General features: G+C 52.4%; 6 protein-coding genes across 6 annotated transcripts; 3 read left to right on the top strand and 3 right to left on the bottom strand.

Moving 5' to 3' along the window:
- Positions 1–95: 95 nt before the first annotated feature.
- BNA51 (Kynureninase 1) lies at positions 96–1,666 on the bottom strand (the record flags this gene model as incomplete). Its single annotated transcript, XM_049338278.1, has 2 exons — positions 96–1,088; positions 1,142–1,666. The coding sequence occupies 2 exons, from the start codon at positions 1,664–1,666 to the stop codon at positions 96–98; spliced, it is 1,518 nt and encodes a 505-aa protein (XP_049204163.1).
- A 317-nt stretch (positions 1,667–1,983) lies between these two features.
- Positions 1,984–2,664, top strand: J4E93_000316 (uncharacterized protein; the record flags this gene model as incomplete). Its single annotated transcript, XM_049338277.1, has 1 exon — positions 1,984–2,664. One exon carries the CDS (start codon positions 1,984–1,986, stop codon positions 2,662–2,664), a length of 681 nt encoding a protein of 226 aa, XP_049204162.1.
- A 2,426-nt stretch (positions 2,665–5,090) lies between these two features.
- J4E93_000315 (uncharacterized protein) lies at positions 5,091–6,194 on the bottom strand (the record flags this gene model as incomplete). Its single annotated transcript, XM_049338276.1, has 1 exon — positions 5,091–6,194. The coding sequence occupies one exon, from the start codon at positions 6,192–6,194 to the stop codon at positions 5,091–5,093; it is 1,104 nt and encodes a 367-aa protein (XP_049204161.1).
- A 563-nt stretch (positions 6,195–6,757) lies between these two features.
- Positions 6,758–8,773, top strand: J4E93_000314 (uncharacterized protein; the record flags this gene model as incomplete). Its single annotated transcript, XM_049338275.1, has 1 exon — positions 6,758–8,773. The coding sequence occupies one exon, from the start codon at positions 6,758–6,760 to the stop codon at positions 8,771–8,773; it is 2,016 nt and encodes a 671-aa protein (XP_049204160.1).
- A 123-nt stretch (positions 8,774–8,896) lies between these two features.
- J4E93_000313 (uncharacterized protein) lies at positions 8,897–10,588 on the bottom strand (the record flags this gene model as incomplete). Its single annotated transcript, XM_049338274.1, has 1 exon — positions 8,897–10,588. One exon carries the CDS (start codon positions 10,586–10,588, stop codon positions 8,897–8,899), a length of 1,692 nt encoding a protein of 563 aa, XP_049204159.1.
- A 1,243-nt stretch (positions 10,589–11,831) lies between these two features.
- On the top strand, positions 11,832–13,937 carry J4E93_000312 (uncharacterized protein; the record flags this gene model as incomplete). The annotated part of the gene is made up of 1 exon (XM_049338273.1): positions 11,832–13,937. One exon carries the CDS (start codon positions 11,832–11,834, stop codon positions 13,935–13,937), a length of 2,106 nt encoding a protein of 701 aa, XP_049204158.1.
- Positions 13,938–14,084: the final 147 nt, after the last annotated feature.

Raw genomic sequence — 14,084 nt, 5'->3', positions numbered from 1 at the left:
TGCTGTATTGCTTGGGTATATGTGTTACTAGTATTAAAGATTACATTGCTCTCACAATCAGGCATCGCTTGAACCATCGCACTGAAAGACCCTGATCATACAGTGGCAATTCCTTGGGGTACGTTGTCGTTATGCGCGCCCTTCTGCCCAGCGCCCTTCAGGGCCTCGCGACAAGCTTCGTGGAAGACCGTAATGAATCGATGGATGTCGTGGAAGGAGTTGTATAGTGGTGCAGGCGCAACGCGCAGAACGTCAGGCTTTCTTTCATCAACGACGACGCCACGCTCTTCGATGTAGTGTTGGACTTGATCCAATAACCCCGGGTTAAGAAGTACACTGAGCTGCGCGCCTCGTTCAGCCGGGTTTGCGGGTGTGATTATCTTGTATGGTGGCTCTCCTCCATCGTACTTCAGGAGCCGCGCCTCAAGGTATGCGGTCAGTTTTAGGCTACGTTGACGTAGCGCGTCCATGTTTGTTAACGCAAAGACGTCTGTCGATGCCATGACGGAAGTCATATCCAGTGCGCTGGGATTGCTGAGTTGAAATCCGCTTGCACCAGCAATGGGAACAAATTTGTTTTCCATTCGAAATCGACTGCTCTTATCGCTTCCCCACCAGCCGCTCAGCCGTGGTCGATAGGCGAGCTCTGTACCGTTACTGGCTACGCCGTTTGTGCCGTCTGTTGGAGCTGCAGACACTTGCTCCACCCTTCCATGTCTCTCGTGTACGAAAAGTCCACCGATGACCCCTGGACCACCGTTCATGTATTTGTAGTTGCACCACGCTGCGAAGTCTACATTCCAGTCATGTAGCTTCAACGGGACGTTCCCAGCTGCGTGTGCAAGATCCCAGCCGACTGTAATACCTAGCGATCGGCAGTGACGCGTTATGAGCTCTATATCGAAGAATTGGCCCGAGTAGAACTGAATACCAGGCAACAACACCAGTGCGGTCGTGGGCGCGTGGTGTGATATGACGGAGAGGATGTGTTCGTTGGAGAGGTAGGGCGAGGATGCCGAGGGCGGGTCGATGGTAACAAGCGCAGACGGGTCGAGGTTGTGGTGGGCAATCTGAGAAAGAGCCGCGTACTACAAGAAGTCATTAATTACCAAGCGCTGATAGCATGTCGGCATCAACCTACATGATCGCTGGGAAACGCTTTTCCCTCGATGATGATCTTGTATCTGTCCTTGGTAGGTCGATAGAAACTTGCCATAAGCAAATGCAGGTTTGCAGTCAATGTTTCCATTACGACGACTTCGGTAGGCAGTGCACCGACTATTTTGGCGGTTTGTTGTTTTATCGCATCATCAATGTGTAGCCATGGCGGCAGGCCTCCTTCGTAATCGGTAAAGTGACCGAATACGCCTTTGGATGCCCAAGTATCAAGGTAGCGATTCACATATTCCTTGGTCCTCCGAGGCTGCAGTCCCAAGGAGTTGCCGCAGAAGTATATGGACTCTTCACCGTCGTCTTCGCGCGTGTTCGCAGGTTTTCCGTTCTGCTGAAACCCGAACTTCCTGTTCCTTAGGTCGCCCTTTGTCGGAATCACGAATTCGTCCCTCAACTTGCTCAGGTCATCTTTCTTATCTTCCTTTTTCGCAAAGTCGTCGGTGCACAGTTCCGCCTGTGGAATAGCGAAATAAGGGTTGTGGTGTTTGGGCATGGCAGCTGGTGATGGAGGAAAGATTACCAGGATTCGGACAAGACAAAGCTTGTGCAGAGGTGATGTAGCACTATCATTGAGGCTTCAGGCACGATAAGTAGATAGCTTGAGCGGGTAAGGCTGGAACAGTCTGGTGCTCGTACGATGGATGGTGGCGGCGGCACAAGGTGGGGTTTGTGCCTGACTCAGCGGGTCTAGAACCCCGAGTGTGAGGGCACGTCTGATTGGATCCTATCGGCTGTGACATTCCTAGCTATGACCTCAGACTCGCGAACCTTCATCGCGACAGCGCCCTCCACATCCTCGATATCACGATAATGGCCTCCCCTTCAACCATGTGCGCGTCGTGCCTGCGGATAGTAAGACAAACAACGAAACGGCGGCCGGCCCAACCTATCGCCGCCGCAGCTCAATCGATGCGAGCGTACAGCAGAGCAGCACCGCACGCCACTTCGCGATCGCTATTCCTCGACTTTCTTGCGCCATCATCTCCACGAGGGACTTCAAGACATGTCCCAGTACAAGGTTTAGCATTCTTGCAACCACAACACATACCACGACGAGCCCTCGCCACATCATCCGACGCCTCCACCGCAAAGCCCGCTCAAGCGATCCAAAACCCACGCACCGACGACTCCGGCAACCCCATGCTGATCTCGATAGCACCTCGTGCATCGAACCGGCTTCAGAAGATCTCCTCGGGCGATAACAATCCGAACCTCGCATTGCGCGTAAGCATCGAGAGCGGCGGATGCCACGGCTTCCAGTACCTCATGGACTTGACCGATCTCTCCAAGAACCCGGCGACCGAGGAAGATACCATATTTGAGGGAGAGAAGGGAGAGAAGATCGTTATCGATGAGTCGAGTTTGGAGCTGTTGAATGGAAGCACGGTGGACTATACCATGGAGTTGATCGGGAGCCAGTTCAAGATCACCGGCATACCGGGGGCGACGAGTAGTTGTGGGTGTGGGACAAGTTTTGACATCAAGATGTAGATTATACCCAGGCATTTAAGTTTACACAGGCCGGTGCTTTAGCTGGAATCGGCCTCGTAATATACATGGAGTAACCCTGCATCTCCATAGGCAGCCTATCTCGAGCACCCTCTGCACGCTCTCCATGCCGCGATCATCCTTCGTACAAATTGAGGAATCGAAACGTCTCGAGTTTCTTTCAGCCATTCAGAGTGGTCGCTCTCAAGGTGAAGGTTCACAGCCCTGTATGCAGCACCACTCTTCGGATTTGACGATAGCTACTCAGATAGGCACTATCTGTGTTTTCTTCTTCTCGTTGCCCACTTTCTTCAGCCTCATGTATCGCCAACCCAGCCAGATGGCAAATACGATGACCGTCAGCGGTATCGTGGTAGCAGGAAGTATCCACCATCTTCGTGAAATGCGCAAGCCGTCGTCTCCGTAGTCAAAGAAAGTTGTGCTTAGAATCGCGGAGATGAAAGTGCCGGGTAAGAAAAGCATCGTAACGGCGGCAATAGTGATCATGGACGCAGAGTCACGCTGTGTCAGTAGTGCGACATCTGCAGTAGCGTCCGCGATTTTGATGTTAGTTTTCGAATCCCTCTGATTCGACAGCTGGAAGAGCTGGTATACTGAGTTAAGATCTTTTCGTTCAGATGAAGAGTTATACTGACTAGGTTGATTCTGAGGCTTGTCCTTTCGTGGTATACACTTGTCCATCTGCTACAAGTATCGCAGGCCGATATGAGCATATCGAACGACTCGCACATGTCTGTTTGGTCCAAACTCCACAGCTTCGCGGAATTTCCCACAGCTTCTTTGTACTTTACGTAAGATTCACGTAGAAAGTGCAGTTGTGCGTAAAGATCCTGGCTATCTTGTCTGAGGGTAAGCCATGATCTTGCAAGTTGATGAAGCTCAATCGTAGCCTCTCGAAACGTATCAAGGTTTTCGTCGTAGACTCGCTCCTGTAAGGGTCGTTAGATTTGCTTATATTATGAAGGGAAGCAATGCGGACATAATGAATGAGCTTGTCACGACGGCTTCCGATATCCAGCTGCCACTGCTTCAGACAGTCGTCTGCAACTAGCGAATCGAGCAGGAAGTCGCGGTGAGCCAGGAGTGGCTTGATTTCTACAATGTCTCTCAAGCGAGAAACGGTGGGAGTAGGACAGTTGATGCAGAAGTAGGTAGTCTGGTTCGGAGTGCGTATGCAGTTGATGAAACTGACACCAGTATCCCAACCGCATACGTATTGGTAGCAAGTATCTGTTCATAAGTTCAATCAATGTGTGTACAAGAGGGTAGACATGTATCGTACCAAACGAGAGCAGATCGCCCTTTTCATTGCGACCCAAGAACAGCTGGTTTCCCATCTTAGCCCAATAAGTATCTTTGGAGTATATGTTCTTCAGTAGCGTTTTCGACAAACCGAAATCCCTCAGAAGGCGGAAGGTTCGGGACCGAATCTCGAAGTTTCCTGGTAGCCAACCGCTGCTTGGTTCCAATGTGTTCAGGAAGCTTTGAGAACCTTGTCATCTTGCTACCCTGGCTTGTGATGTCTCCATATCTTTCTTGGACTTTATTTGGCCGAAGTCGTGTTCTTCAGCGCTCTGCTGAGGTTTACAAACATTACACGTACCACATCCGCAACGAGTGCTCTCCTGTACTTGTCGGTTGAGTCTGAAGAGTCAAAATTACTCATTAGTATTGCTATGGCTGACACACACCTGCAATATATGCTCCAAATCGTCGTCATCAATGTTGTCTCGCCATTCTTGGGCTTCGTTAACCTCATCACGGCTTCATTTTCTTGTGGCACCCACGAAGGTGCTGTTCTTCTCCATACAACACGTTAATCGTCGTATTGCCGCCCTTCGACCCCTCGGCTTGCTTCAGACCCCACGAGATAAGCGCATCGTCTTCGATATCCGGACGGGAACGTTCGCTCAAGTCAAGTTTCTGGTTAGTGAATTGCGACTGACCTGTCGTTTCGGGCCAGTGTAACCAATTGACTAGCCGGCGGCGAACAACACGGCGGTCTTCGCGTGATGTTGAGTTGTCGTAATAAGTGGCAGACATCTCGAAGGCATGTTGGAGAAGATCATGCAGCGTTGCGCGATGAACGAGATGAATTGCGATCAGGCCGTGCTAAAGCTGAATGCTGGGGCTGAGGTGATGCGTGGGGCAGGTTGCACCTGCATGCAGGCGGCGTGCGCTAAAGCAGTCAGTCAGCTACATCACCGTAAAGAACGCATCCAGACCGTCGCGCCTATTTCACACATTCCCCAAAACTGGCATTGAACAGATTCTTTATTTGCCCGCGGAGAGGTACGCACATGTCAAAAAACCTCTAAAGACTGAGTAATTGTACTAGACCCCTGAGCTCGTCCACTAAGAAAGTTTCAGGGCAGCAAACTTGCAAATCCAGATCACAACTTCCGGTATCACTTCAGGCTTACCACCACCTTTCTTGCCGAAACTCCCTTCTTCTGAATATGCAAAGCTTCTTGAATGGCTTCTAGGCCCTCTCCAGCGATAATGGGCTCGGGAGCTGCTCGAAACCTCTCAGTCGCGAGTGCTTCAGGCAGGAAGTCGGCGTACACGGCTTTACCGACAGGGGAATGCGCCACCGATCCGTACACGAAACTTGTCTTGATACCTCTCAACTGTGACTTGATGGTGATGGAGATCATCGAAGTGGCGAAGCTCCAGATGATCTGCAGTGCGACAAATCGCTTCGGTTGAGCCGGGATTGGATATGTCGCCATTGCAATACGCTTATTGCCTTTACATCTGCCCAAGACGTCTAGACAATGGAAAACTGCGTTCTCTCCAATAGACAAGGCTCCCGCGCATTCTTTCCCTTCCATGACCCCGACGATCTTGTCGACTGTAGAGGGGTCGTTGTAGTCGAAGACTTTGCTAGCACCGAAGGATCTCATGAGATCGAAGTTCTTTGGTGAAGATGTCGATATGACTTCGTATCCAGCGGAAACAGCGAGTTGGATAGCGTTGCAGCCTACGCTAGTCGAGCCTCCCCAGACAAGGACCGTCTTTCCGGTCGGTTTCGGGTGAAGTTGAGGATATTGCAGACCGAGCTGATCCTTCTCGAACAGCCCTGCTGCAGCGGTAGTGAAAGCCAGAGGTATCACTGCAGCAGATTCAAATGACAAGCTGTCTGGAATAGACGATGTGTTCCTTTCCAGGAGAACGGGAAACAGCTGGAATGCTCCGTATGCCGCGCTGTTGATCTTCTTGTCTGTACTGTGCGCCTGACCTAGAACACGGTCTCCTACTTTGAACCGTACCACTTTGCTGCCGACCTGAACCACTTCGCCAGCGACATCAAAGCCGAAAACAAAAGGATATTTGATCCAACCGAACGCCATACTGGTGCCCTGGTCTTGCAAAACCCAATCAACGGGATTGATCGCCACTGCACGATTCTTGACGATAACTTCATCTGGCCCAGGAGTAGGAAATGGCGCTTCCGAGACTTCCATGCGTTGCTTCGGTGCTGGCATCCATGCTGCGAGATTGGTAGGCATCGTGTAGAAGATGAGGACTCGGAGAAGTGATTAGATGTGCGTTCTCAAGATATTGAATAATGATAAAGTTTGAAGTATCTTTCTTTGCAGCATTCTCAACACCTAGATTCCTTTCCATCTTATACTTCTACCAGCTCCTGGACTTGATGCCTGCTTGCAATGCAATCTCGTGGACGCGGAGCATTGTACCAATCAGAGGCCAGCGGACGTCCGTTTGGGCCCACATTTAAGCCACCTGCCGTCCGTAGGCTTACTTCGATTACTCTGACGCATACGACCCCATTAGGAAGAATGTGCGATTTAGTGTAAAAGCTCTGGTAAGATACGGCCCATGTATATAGCCGCCGACCTAAGTTATTCCGTGCGTATCGTGCTTGTGTTGCCACCTCATCATCTCCTAAGTACGCCTGAAGCAAACCAGAGAGATGACAAACTCGCCTATTTCCTCGGAACGACTGCTAGAGAGAATGAGAGGTCGGGAGAAGGCCCAGCTATCCTGTGATTTCTGCAGGAAGAGAAAGTAAGGAAGTGATTTACCTTATTACCAAGACACCTAACAAGAAATGTCTAGACTTCGATGTGATCGAAACAAGCCTTGCGGGAGCTGCATTCGACTAGGGCAAGTGGCAGGGTGCAGCTTCCCTCTACCCCAACTTCCGCGAGCTCCACAAAAAGACAGACCGATAGAGAGCGCCACGCGAAAGGCGTTCGAGGAACGAATTGATCAGCTGGAGTCGCTCGTCCGGTCTTTGCTTGATAAACAAGAAAAACCCCCTGATGCTCGGATGCCGGGGAATCTAGCGACCCACGAGACTACAGAATCCGTCGCCGCGGTGGATCCTCTCGTATATGAAGCTGGACGGATAAACCTCAACGACCATCAGTCTTCATACGTCGAGAGTGACCACTGGAAAGCCATCCTGGATGAGATTAGTGACCTGAAAGACATGGTACAGGAACAAGTTGAAGAACCACAACATACTGAGCCAACACTCCCTGGAAACGACCTGTTTCTTCTCCAAACATACCCAGTTACAAAAATGGATATCGTCGCTGCGATTCCGCCCCGCATAATTGTCGATAGCATGATCTCGAAATACTTCAAATGGGCGGACATGCCCGTCTCACTTGTCATTCACCGCAAGGTCTTTATCAAACAATACGAAGCGTTTTGGGAAGATCCGCTTTCGATGTCAACCATGTGGCTGACTATATTATACGGTATGATGTATACAGTAGCCTATTGTACGCTATTCATGAACGGCGGTGCGGCCTCATTGGACGAGACGACAGCAGCCGAATATCACAGCCTGATCATCATCTCACGAGAGAAGATGATACAATGTCTTAGGCTAGGTAACTACATGAAGGGCGTACCGCATACCATCGAGGCCTTACTGGCTTTCCTTCAGACCGAATACGTTCAAGGCGAAGACACACAACAGGGCTGTTGGCAATTAACGGGTGTCATAATACGCGTAGCGCTCAAGATGGGCTACCACCGCGATGGCTCGCGTTTCCCGCAGATGAGTGTCTATGAGGCCGAAATGCGCAGGCGTATCTGGTACATTCTCACGCAATTTGACATCGCTTCAGCTTCTGAGGTCGGTCTTCCGCGAATCATAAAGGAAACTCAATGCGACACCGCTGAGCCCCGCAATCTCGTTGATGATGACTTTGACGACACTTCCACCACCTTACCGCCTGCTAGACCACAACACGAGCACACGCTGTGCCAATTCCTAGTATACAAGAGCAGGATAGTCTCCGTCTATGGAATGATCTGCGACTTCACGACGTCATCGAAGCAGCGAGACTATGACGAAGCAATGCGCTTAGATACGCTACTCAACAAAGCGTATGCCCAGAAACCTTCCGTACTCCAGTTGAAGTCTATGCAGCAATCCATCTTAGATGGCGCAGAGCTCATCACCCGTCGTCTATATATAGCGATGTCGTACCACCACGCGCAGATTACACTCCACCGCAAGTTCATCATCCTTGCAAAGACGAACAGCAAATACCAGCTCTCTCATTCGACATGCATAAGCGCAGCATTAACAATGTTACGACTACAAGCAGAATTATTCGAGCAGTGCCAGCCGGGCCGCATGCTACATACTGATCGATGGAAGATCCTCTCCTTGGTCCAGTCCGAGTTCCTGCTAGCCACAACAGTCCTGTGTCTCAATCTGAATGACGACATGAAGAGAGGGCTGATCGGGGAAGAAGTCGCACAGAAAAGCGTGGAAGCACTCAAGACTTCGAGGAGTGTTTGGGAACAGCAACAGGGTTTCTCGAAAGAAGCGCAAACGGCCGTGAGAGCGGTGAAAGCTGTTCTGGGTAAATTGGGGAGGGACCCGGAAACAGACAGCCAAGCAGGTAATCTGGCAGGTGGAGAACATGGAGAGGTTTCCTCTTTATTCTTGGCAGACATCACTTCTGGCTTTAATCCGCCGGCATTTGAGGATGCCTCGCAAATGCAGCTTTCCTACAACATACCGGATGAATTTCTTGGCACAGCTTTTGACGAATTCTTGGTCATGGATCAAGATTTAGACGGATGGCTTCAGGTTTGAGATGAGGTTGATATATTACAAAGTCGGTCATCGTTTATCTCATAACTTCGGTAATATAGTATAGTCTTTTCCAGCTCTTCGAGAGCCCTACATCATATCTGTCGAATCGATGTACACCTAATCTTACACTGCAATCGCTTGGCTGCCTTGTTCACTCTCCGGTTCTTCATCGACGCCAAGACTTTCCATAGTGCCTTTTGGAGCATCTTCAGGTTTTGGCTCAGACTGGGCGGGCGGCTGCTCTACAACTTCGTCGAAAATTCCACCTTCGGGCTCTGTGCTCTGGCCAATGGCCTTTAGTATCCTCCATGCCCTCCTGAACTCGTCTCTGATGGCAACGATACCACGGTGAGTGACGGTCCTTGCGACATTGTGATCGGTCTCGAACGGATCTTCAATTGCGAACAGATACCGATTCGTGACCTTTTTCTCCGCCGTGATTTTGGTTGTCGCGCTCACCCAGCCCTTGCTTTGCTTCGACAAGATTCCGCCAGGCGTCCGAAGGGACAGGACTTCGTTGGTCCAGTAGAATTGCGGGGGCTTGGGTCCATAGCCGTACCCGGATAGAGAAGCGTAGTACTGGAAGAATCCGCGTAGCAATTCGCCGACAGACTGTGTGTTCTGTGAAAGGCGACCGGCTTGCGCGGCCTGGATGATCTCCGGCTCGTTGCGCCAAAAGCGGACCTGATAACCTGCTATAGTCGTGTTCTTGAAGAACTGCTCTAGAGCTACTGTGTCGCTCGGGAGCGGGACTGCGAGTTGGAGATTTGGACACACCGGTGGTTGGGCGACATTGACCAGATAATGCAGTACCATAAGTACCCATCCGTATGAAGAGAGAGTGCCAGAGTATGCACTGTTGACTTTTCGTCGCTTGGCCCATGACTTAACGAAGAGAACCATTGGCCGTACACGAGGGTCAGTTAGGGAGTAGCATCGAAGCATATGAGTGTTATGGATACCGAGTGGATTTTCGAAGTTGATGTCACATTGAATACCGCAGCCCGTCTTTGGAAAGTCGAGGGGACCGACTACCTTCTCTCGCATCCACTGCTTCTCAGGGCGGTGATGCTGATCTTTCTTAGCCTTATCATCGGTTCCGTTGCTGACACTGTCTTCTGACTTGGTGGCCGACATAATGGAGGTTTCCTGGGCGGTCTCAACTTTTGCAGGAGCTTTTTGTCGTTTCTTGGTAGTTGCCGCAGCACCTAGTGTAGGGAAGTCGTCACCAAAGTTAGGGCTGTCTGACTGCGCAGTAAGCTCTGAAGCTTTTGCTCCATCAACATCTACCAGCGGCTTTGGCGGTGGGGTGGCCTCTTGTGGCTTGTCTGAAGGGTACTTCTCCTCTTCCGGAAGCTCTTCCCACTTCTGGCGTTCCTCGGCGAGAGCATTATACAAGGTCTCGGTTGGCGTCTGGCATATCTTTAGAATTGGTACTCTCGTCCTTGTGAGTAGACGGCCACCCAGCTTGGCGTCGAGAACTGCCCGTTCCAGCAAACGCGGGATGCCACGATCAATGGCAATATCACTAGCCCTCGCTGGATCTTTCCATATTGGCACTACTGCCAGATCCATGTCTGAGCCGGGCATACCAAAGCCGGAAGCTAAGCTGCCAAAGCCTACCAAGGAGATAGTCGAGATATCACCAGAGTAGCCGCTGGCAAAAGCTTCTTGCATGATGGTTTCCAGGTGCTTTCGGAAGTCTTCTTTGGCCTCCGACTCGGATCTGGACATCTCCACCTTCGGAATCTCGGCTGCTGCAATTGCGTCCAAGTGTTCGACTTGGGCCATGGAGTTCTCTCGTGGTTGATTCATCGGTGGTCGAGGAGGATATTGCCCTTGTGGACGGGGACGCTGTGTCGATGCTGGACCTACCGGGATTTGGCCTTGCAGTGCGAAATTATCATGAGGCCGTTGCAGGATTCTAGGGGGCTGTGTACGTGGTGTACCATCAGCGTTCAGATTTTGTTGTTGATGGGGCCGCCCTCGCCCTCGTGAATGATACTGTCGATTGTCTACCTGTGGGCCATTTTGAGAGATATTTGGGCCTTGCTGGTCTGGGAAGGTTCGCGGAGGTTGCTGATATCGCTGATTGGAAGCAAAGCCTCTTCCACCCCCTCGGGTTGGCGCCGTGTTGGCGGAAGCGTGGGCGCGCCATCCTTGAGCTTGATCTGGAGTAGGACCTGGAGTTGTGTGGCCCTGACCGTTGCTGTTGAAATTGTTGACGGTATCGTGGAAACCTCCACGACCGCGGCCACGTCCTCTTCCTTGGCCTCGTCCGCGTCCACGGTGTGGTAACGGGGCGTCTTGGCCAGACTGTCCACCGGCTATGCTAACGTTGCCGAGAATCATATTGCGCAATTGATTCTCGAGCCCAGTGGGCTGTGATGCATTTTCCTGCTCCATGATGTCGGATTAGTTTGAAACCGTTGGCGGTGTAGGCAAGTAGTGGAGTGTGTATCCGGTTTGACGAAGTCCAGCGGTGAAAGAGGGGCAGGGAAGAGATCTTATTAGGCCAAACTCGTATTCAGAGGAAGTGATTCTGGCGTTTTAAGTTGTGGATGTTTCCTATGACTTTGGTTGGTGTGGCCCGTGGCAGTTCTGGCGATTACTATGGGAGTAAGCGATTGGAGGCCCCAGTTGATGGATCTTATAGGAAGACTATTCACACCAGGCAACCATGGGTGAATGTCTTGTCTAGCCAAAGCGATAAGGCCTCGGCAGGATTGGATCAAACGTCCACGGTGGCTCTTGCGCAATGGATTGCTGGAAGTGCGCGATTCTTATGGTGGCTCATTCCTCGCGCAGAACCGTGGAAGCGATGACGAACTGGATCGGGCAGTCGCTGGGTGGTGGCACTGTTTGGGAAGGCGGAGACGGCTTTCGCTGGAAACGGGCTTGGCGCGCTAAGGCACTAGCGTGGAGCTGTGACGTTCGCGCGCGACACAGGCCGAAGTTGAAGGAACTCCTTGGGACAAAGGTGACGGCGTCTCCCCACCCTCACTATCGTCTGCCCATCGCCTCTCGCTCGTGTCTCCATCCCACCGCTGCCTCCGACATGAACGGCAACATGAACGGCAATCCGCCGTCCGCCAGCGCGCCCGCTGCGCCCGTCGCCGCCAATGGCCAGCAGCCGCCTGTTCGTCGCCGTCGCCCACGTCCGCAGGCCGATGTCCTGCGCAAGCCCCGCCGTCCGCTACAGAACATCACAAGGCCCATGGTCTCGTTGTCGCAAATGAATGAGGCCAAGAAGCCCGTCGCCGGGCCCGCAAACGATGGCACGCAGTCGAAAGACGCGTTGCGAAATGAGTTCCTCGCTCAAGGCGCCAGCATCTACCCACTTATCGTCAGCCGCAAGGATCTGAAAGAGCTGCGACACCATGTCATGCGTCTGCAGAGCAAGACGCACGTCGACATCACCGACGACAACCAGTTCAAGACGCCCATCAAGCTCCACCGCCGAGATCCCCGCGCGCCTCCAAGCGGTATGGGCTCCACGTACGAAGAGGAAGACACGAAGGAGGACATGGAAGAAATGAAGGAGCGGGAGCGCATCGAGCTGCAGAAGGAGGAGCGTCGCAAGGTTCGCGAGGAGAACCAAGCCAAGATTGCCCCTACTGGCATGAAGAAGCCTCCCGCCTTCCACAAGAAGACGGAGCAGAAGTACCGGCCCGATGACACTCCAGAGGCAAAGAAGCGGCAACTCCTGCGCTACGAGGAGACGTTGCCATGGCACTTGGAGGACTTTGAGAACAAACAGACGTGGGTCGGCACCTACGAGTCGGAGCTGTCTGAAACACATGTCATGCTGTCGACCACCCGCCCCGGCGACCCCAGTACTGCAATCCAGATGGCCCCTATGGAGCGCTGGTATCGGTTCAACGTCAAGGGCAAGGTCAAGACTGGCGGCGATGATCTCGATAAGATTCTGGCCAAAGTTGAGAGAGGCGGCGGACCCAAGTTTTTCGCCGAACTCGAAGAGCGTCAGAAGCAGCGCGTCAATGCAGAGAACAATGCGAAGATGTGGAGCGGAGTCCGTACCCGTGTCGGCGGCGGCGCAGACGACGAAGGCAGGATCAAGCGCGAGCGCCCCGACGACGACGCAACCGGATTTGTTAAGCGCGAAGCTGACGCGGACGATATCGACTTTAACCTTGAGGAAGACTTTGCCGACGACGAAGAGGGTCTGAATGGTCTCTTTGAAGGTGAAGAGCAGGATGTCAAAGAAGCTGCAGAAAAGCTCAAGCGAGACCAACTGCAGGCTGCTCTGTGGGATCGCCCCGATGAACTGGCTATTGCGATCAAGGAAGAACAAGAGCGGAAGGAGGCTGAGGAGAGGAGGATCCAAGAAAAGGGCACCCGAAAAGCCCTAGTCAAACGCGAAAAGCAATATGACTACCTCGACAGCGATCCAGAGAACCCGTACATCACGGAAAGTGAGTCCGACACCGACTCCGAGACGGAGCGTCAACAGGCCAAGGAAGAGGCAGAGAAGAAGGCAGCCGAGCAGAATGGCAAGGCACCGGAAGCTGGTAACGTCCCCTCTGGTGCATCCACCAAGGGCACCAATACCCCCTCGGGGAACCACAAATCTGGCGAGAGCAAGAGCAAGAAGAGGCCGGGCTCACCCAACCTCTCAGAAGCTAGCGGCAACGAGTCCTCGCGCAAGAAGCATAAGAAGAAGCATGACAAGCTGGCTGATGGATCCCGGAAGTCGTCCCTTGCTAATCTCAAGGGCGCAGGGTCTGGTAGCGACAGCGAGATGACTGACGCCGGCAAGAAGCGGAAGAAGGACAAGAAGGACAAAAACCGCATCATGATTGGCGCATCTCCGAGCGGCACTCCTGGTGCTAGCCGTGCAGGCAGTCCTACTGCCAGTGGCAGCCGCGCAGGTAGTCCCTCTGCAGCCCCATCGCGGCCTTCCCTACCATCTGCCAAGGAGATTTACGAATCGTTGCCACCCCAAGGCATGAACATTCAGAATCTCATTGTCAAGTTCAAGGGTCGTGTTGACAAGACCAACACGCAGGTCTTCATCAAGCTCGTCAAGGCAGTGTCTAGCTTCGACAAGGCCAAGAGCTGGCTTACCCCTTTGGAGAAGATGCCCTCCGAGGAGCACATTAACGCGTTCATGAATGCGTCAAACGCACCGAAACCTGCGTAGTCTGAGACCGCGTGTGGTCAGCACGATAGCGAATGCGATATCCAGCCTGTCCCTTGGTAAATTGCATTAGCGTAGGGGACGACAGCAAAGGCTGGTAATGGGGAGACGTGCGGGCACTACTTGCTCGGGTCTATCAGTACATAATAC

Source organism: Alternaria ventricosa, assembly GCF_023758065.1.
Source record: "Alternaria ventricosa strain BMP 2768 chromosome Unknown scaffold_1, whole genome shotgun sequence".
Classification (NCBI taxonomy): Eukaryota; Fungi; Ascomycota; class Dothideomycetes; order Pleosporales; family Pleosporaceae; genus Alternaria; species Alternaria ventricosa.
Note: the sequence above shows the minus strand (reverse complement) of the source record. Positions and strands in the feature narration are given on the sequence as shown.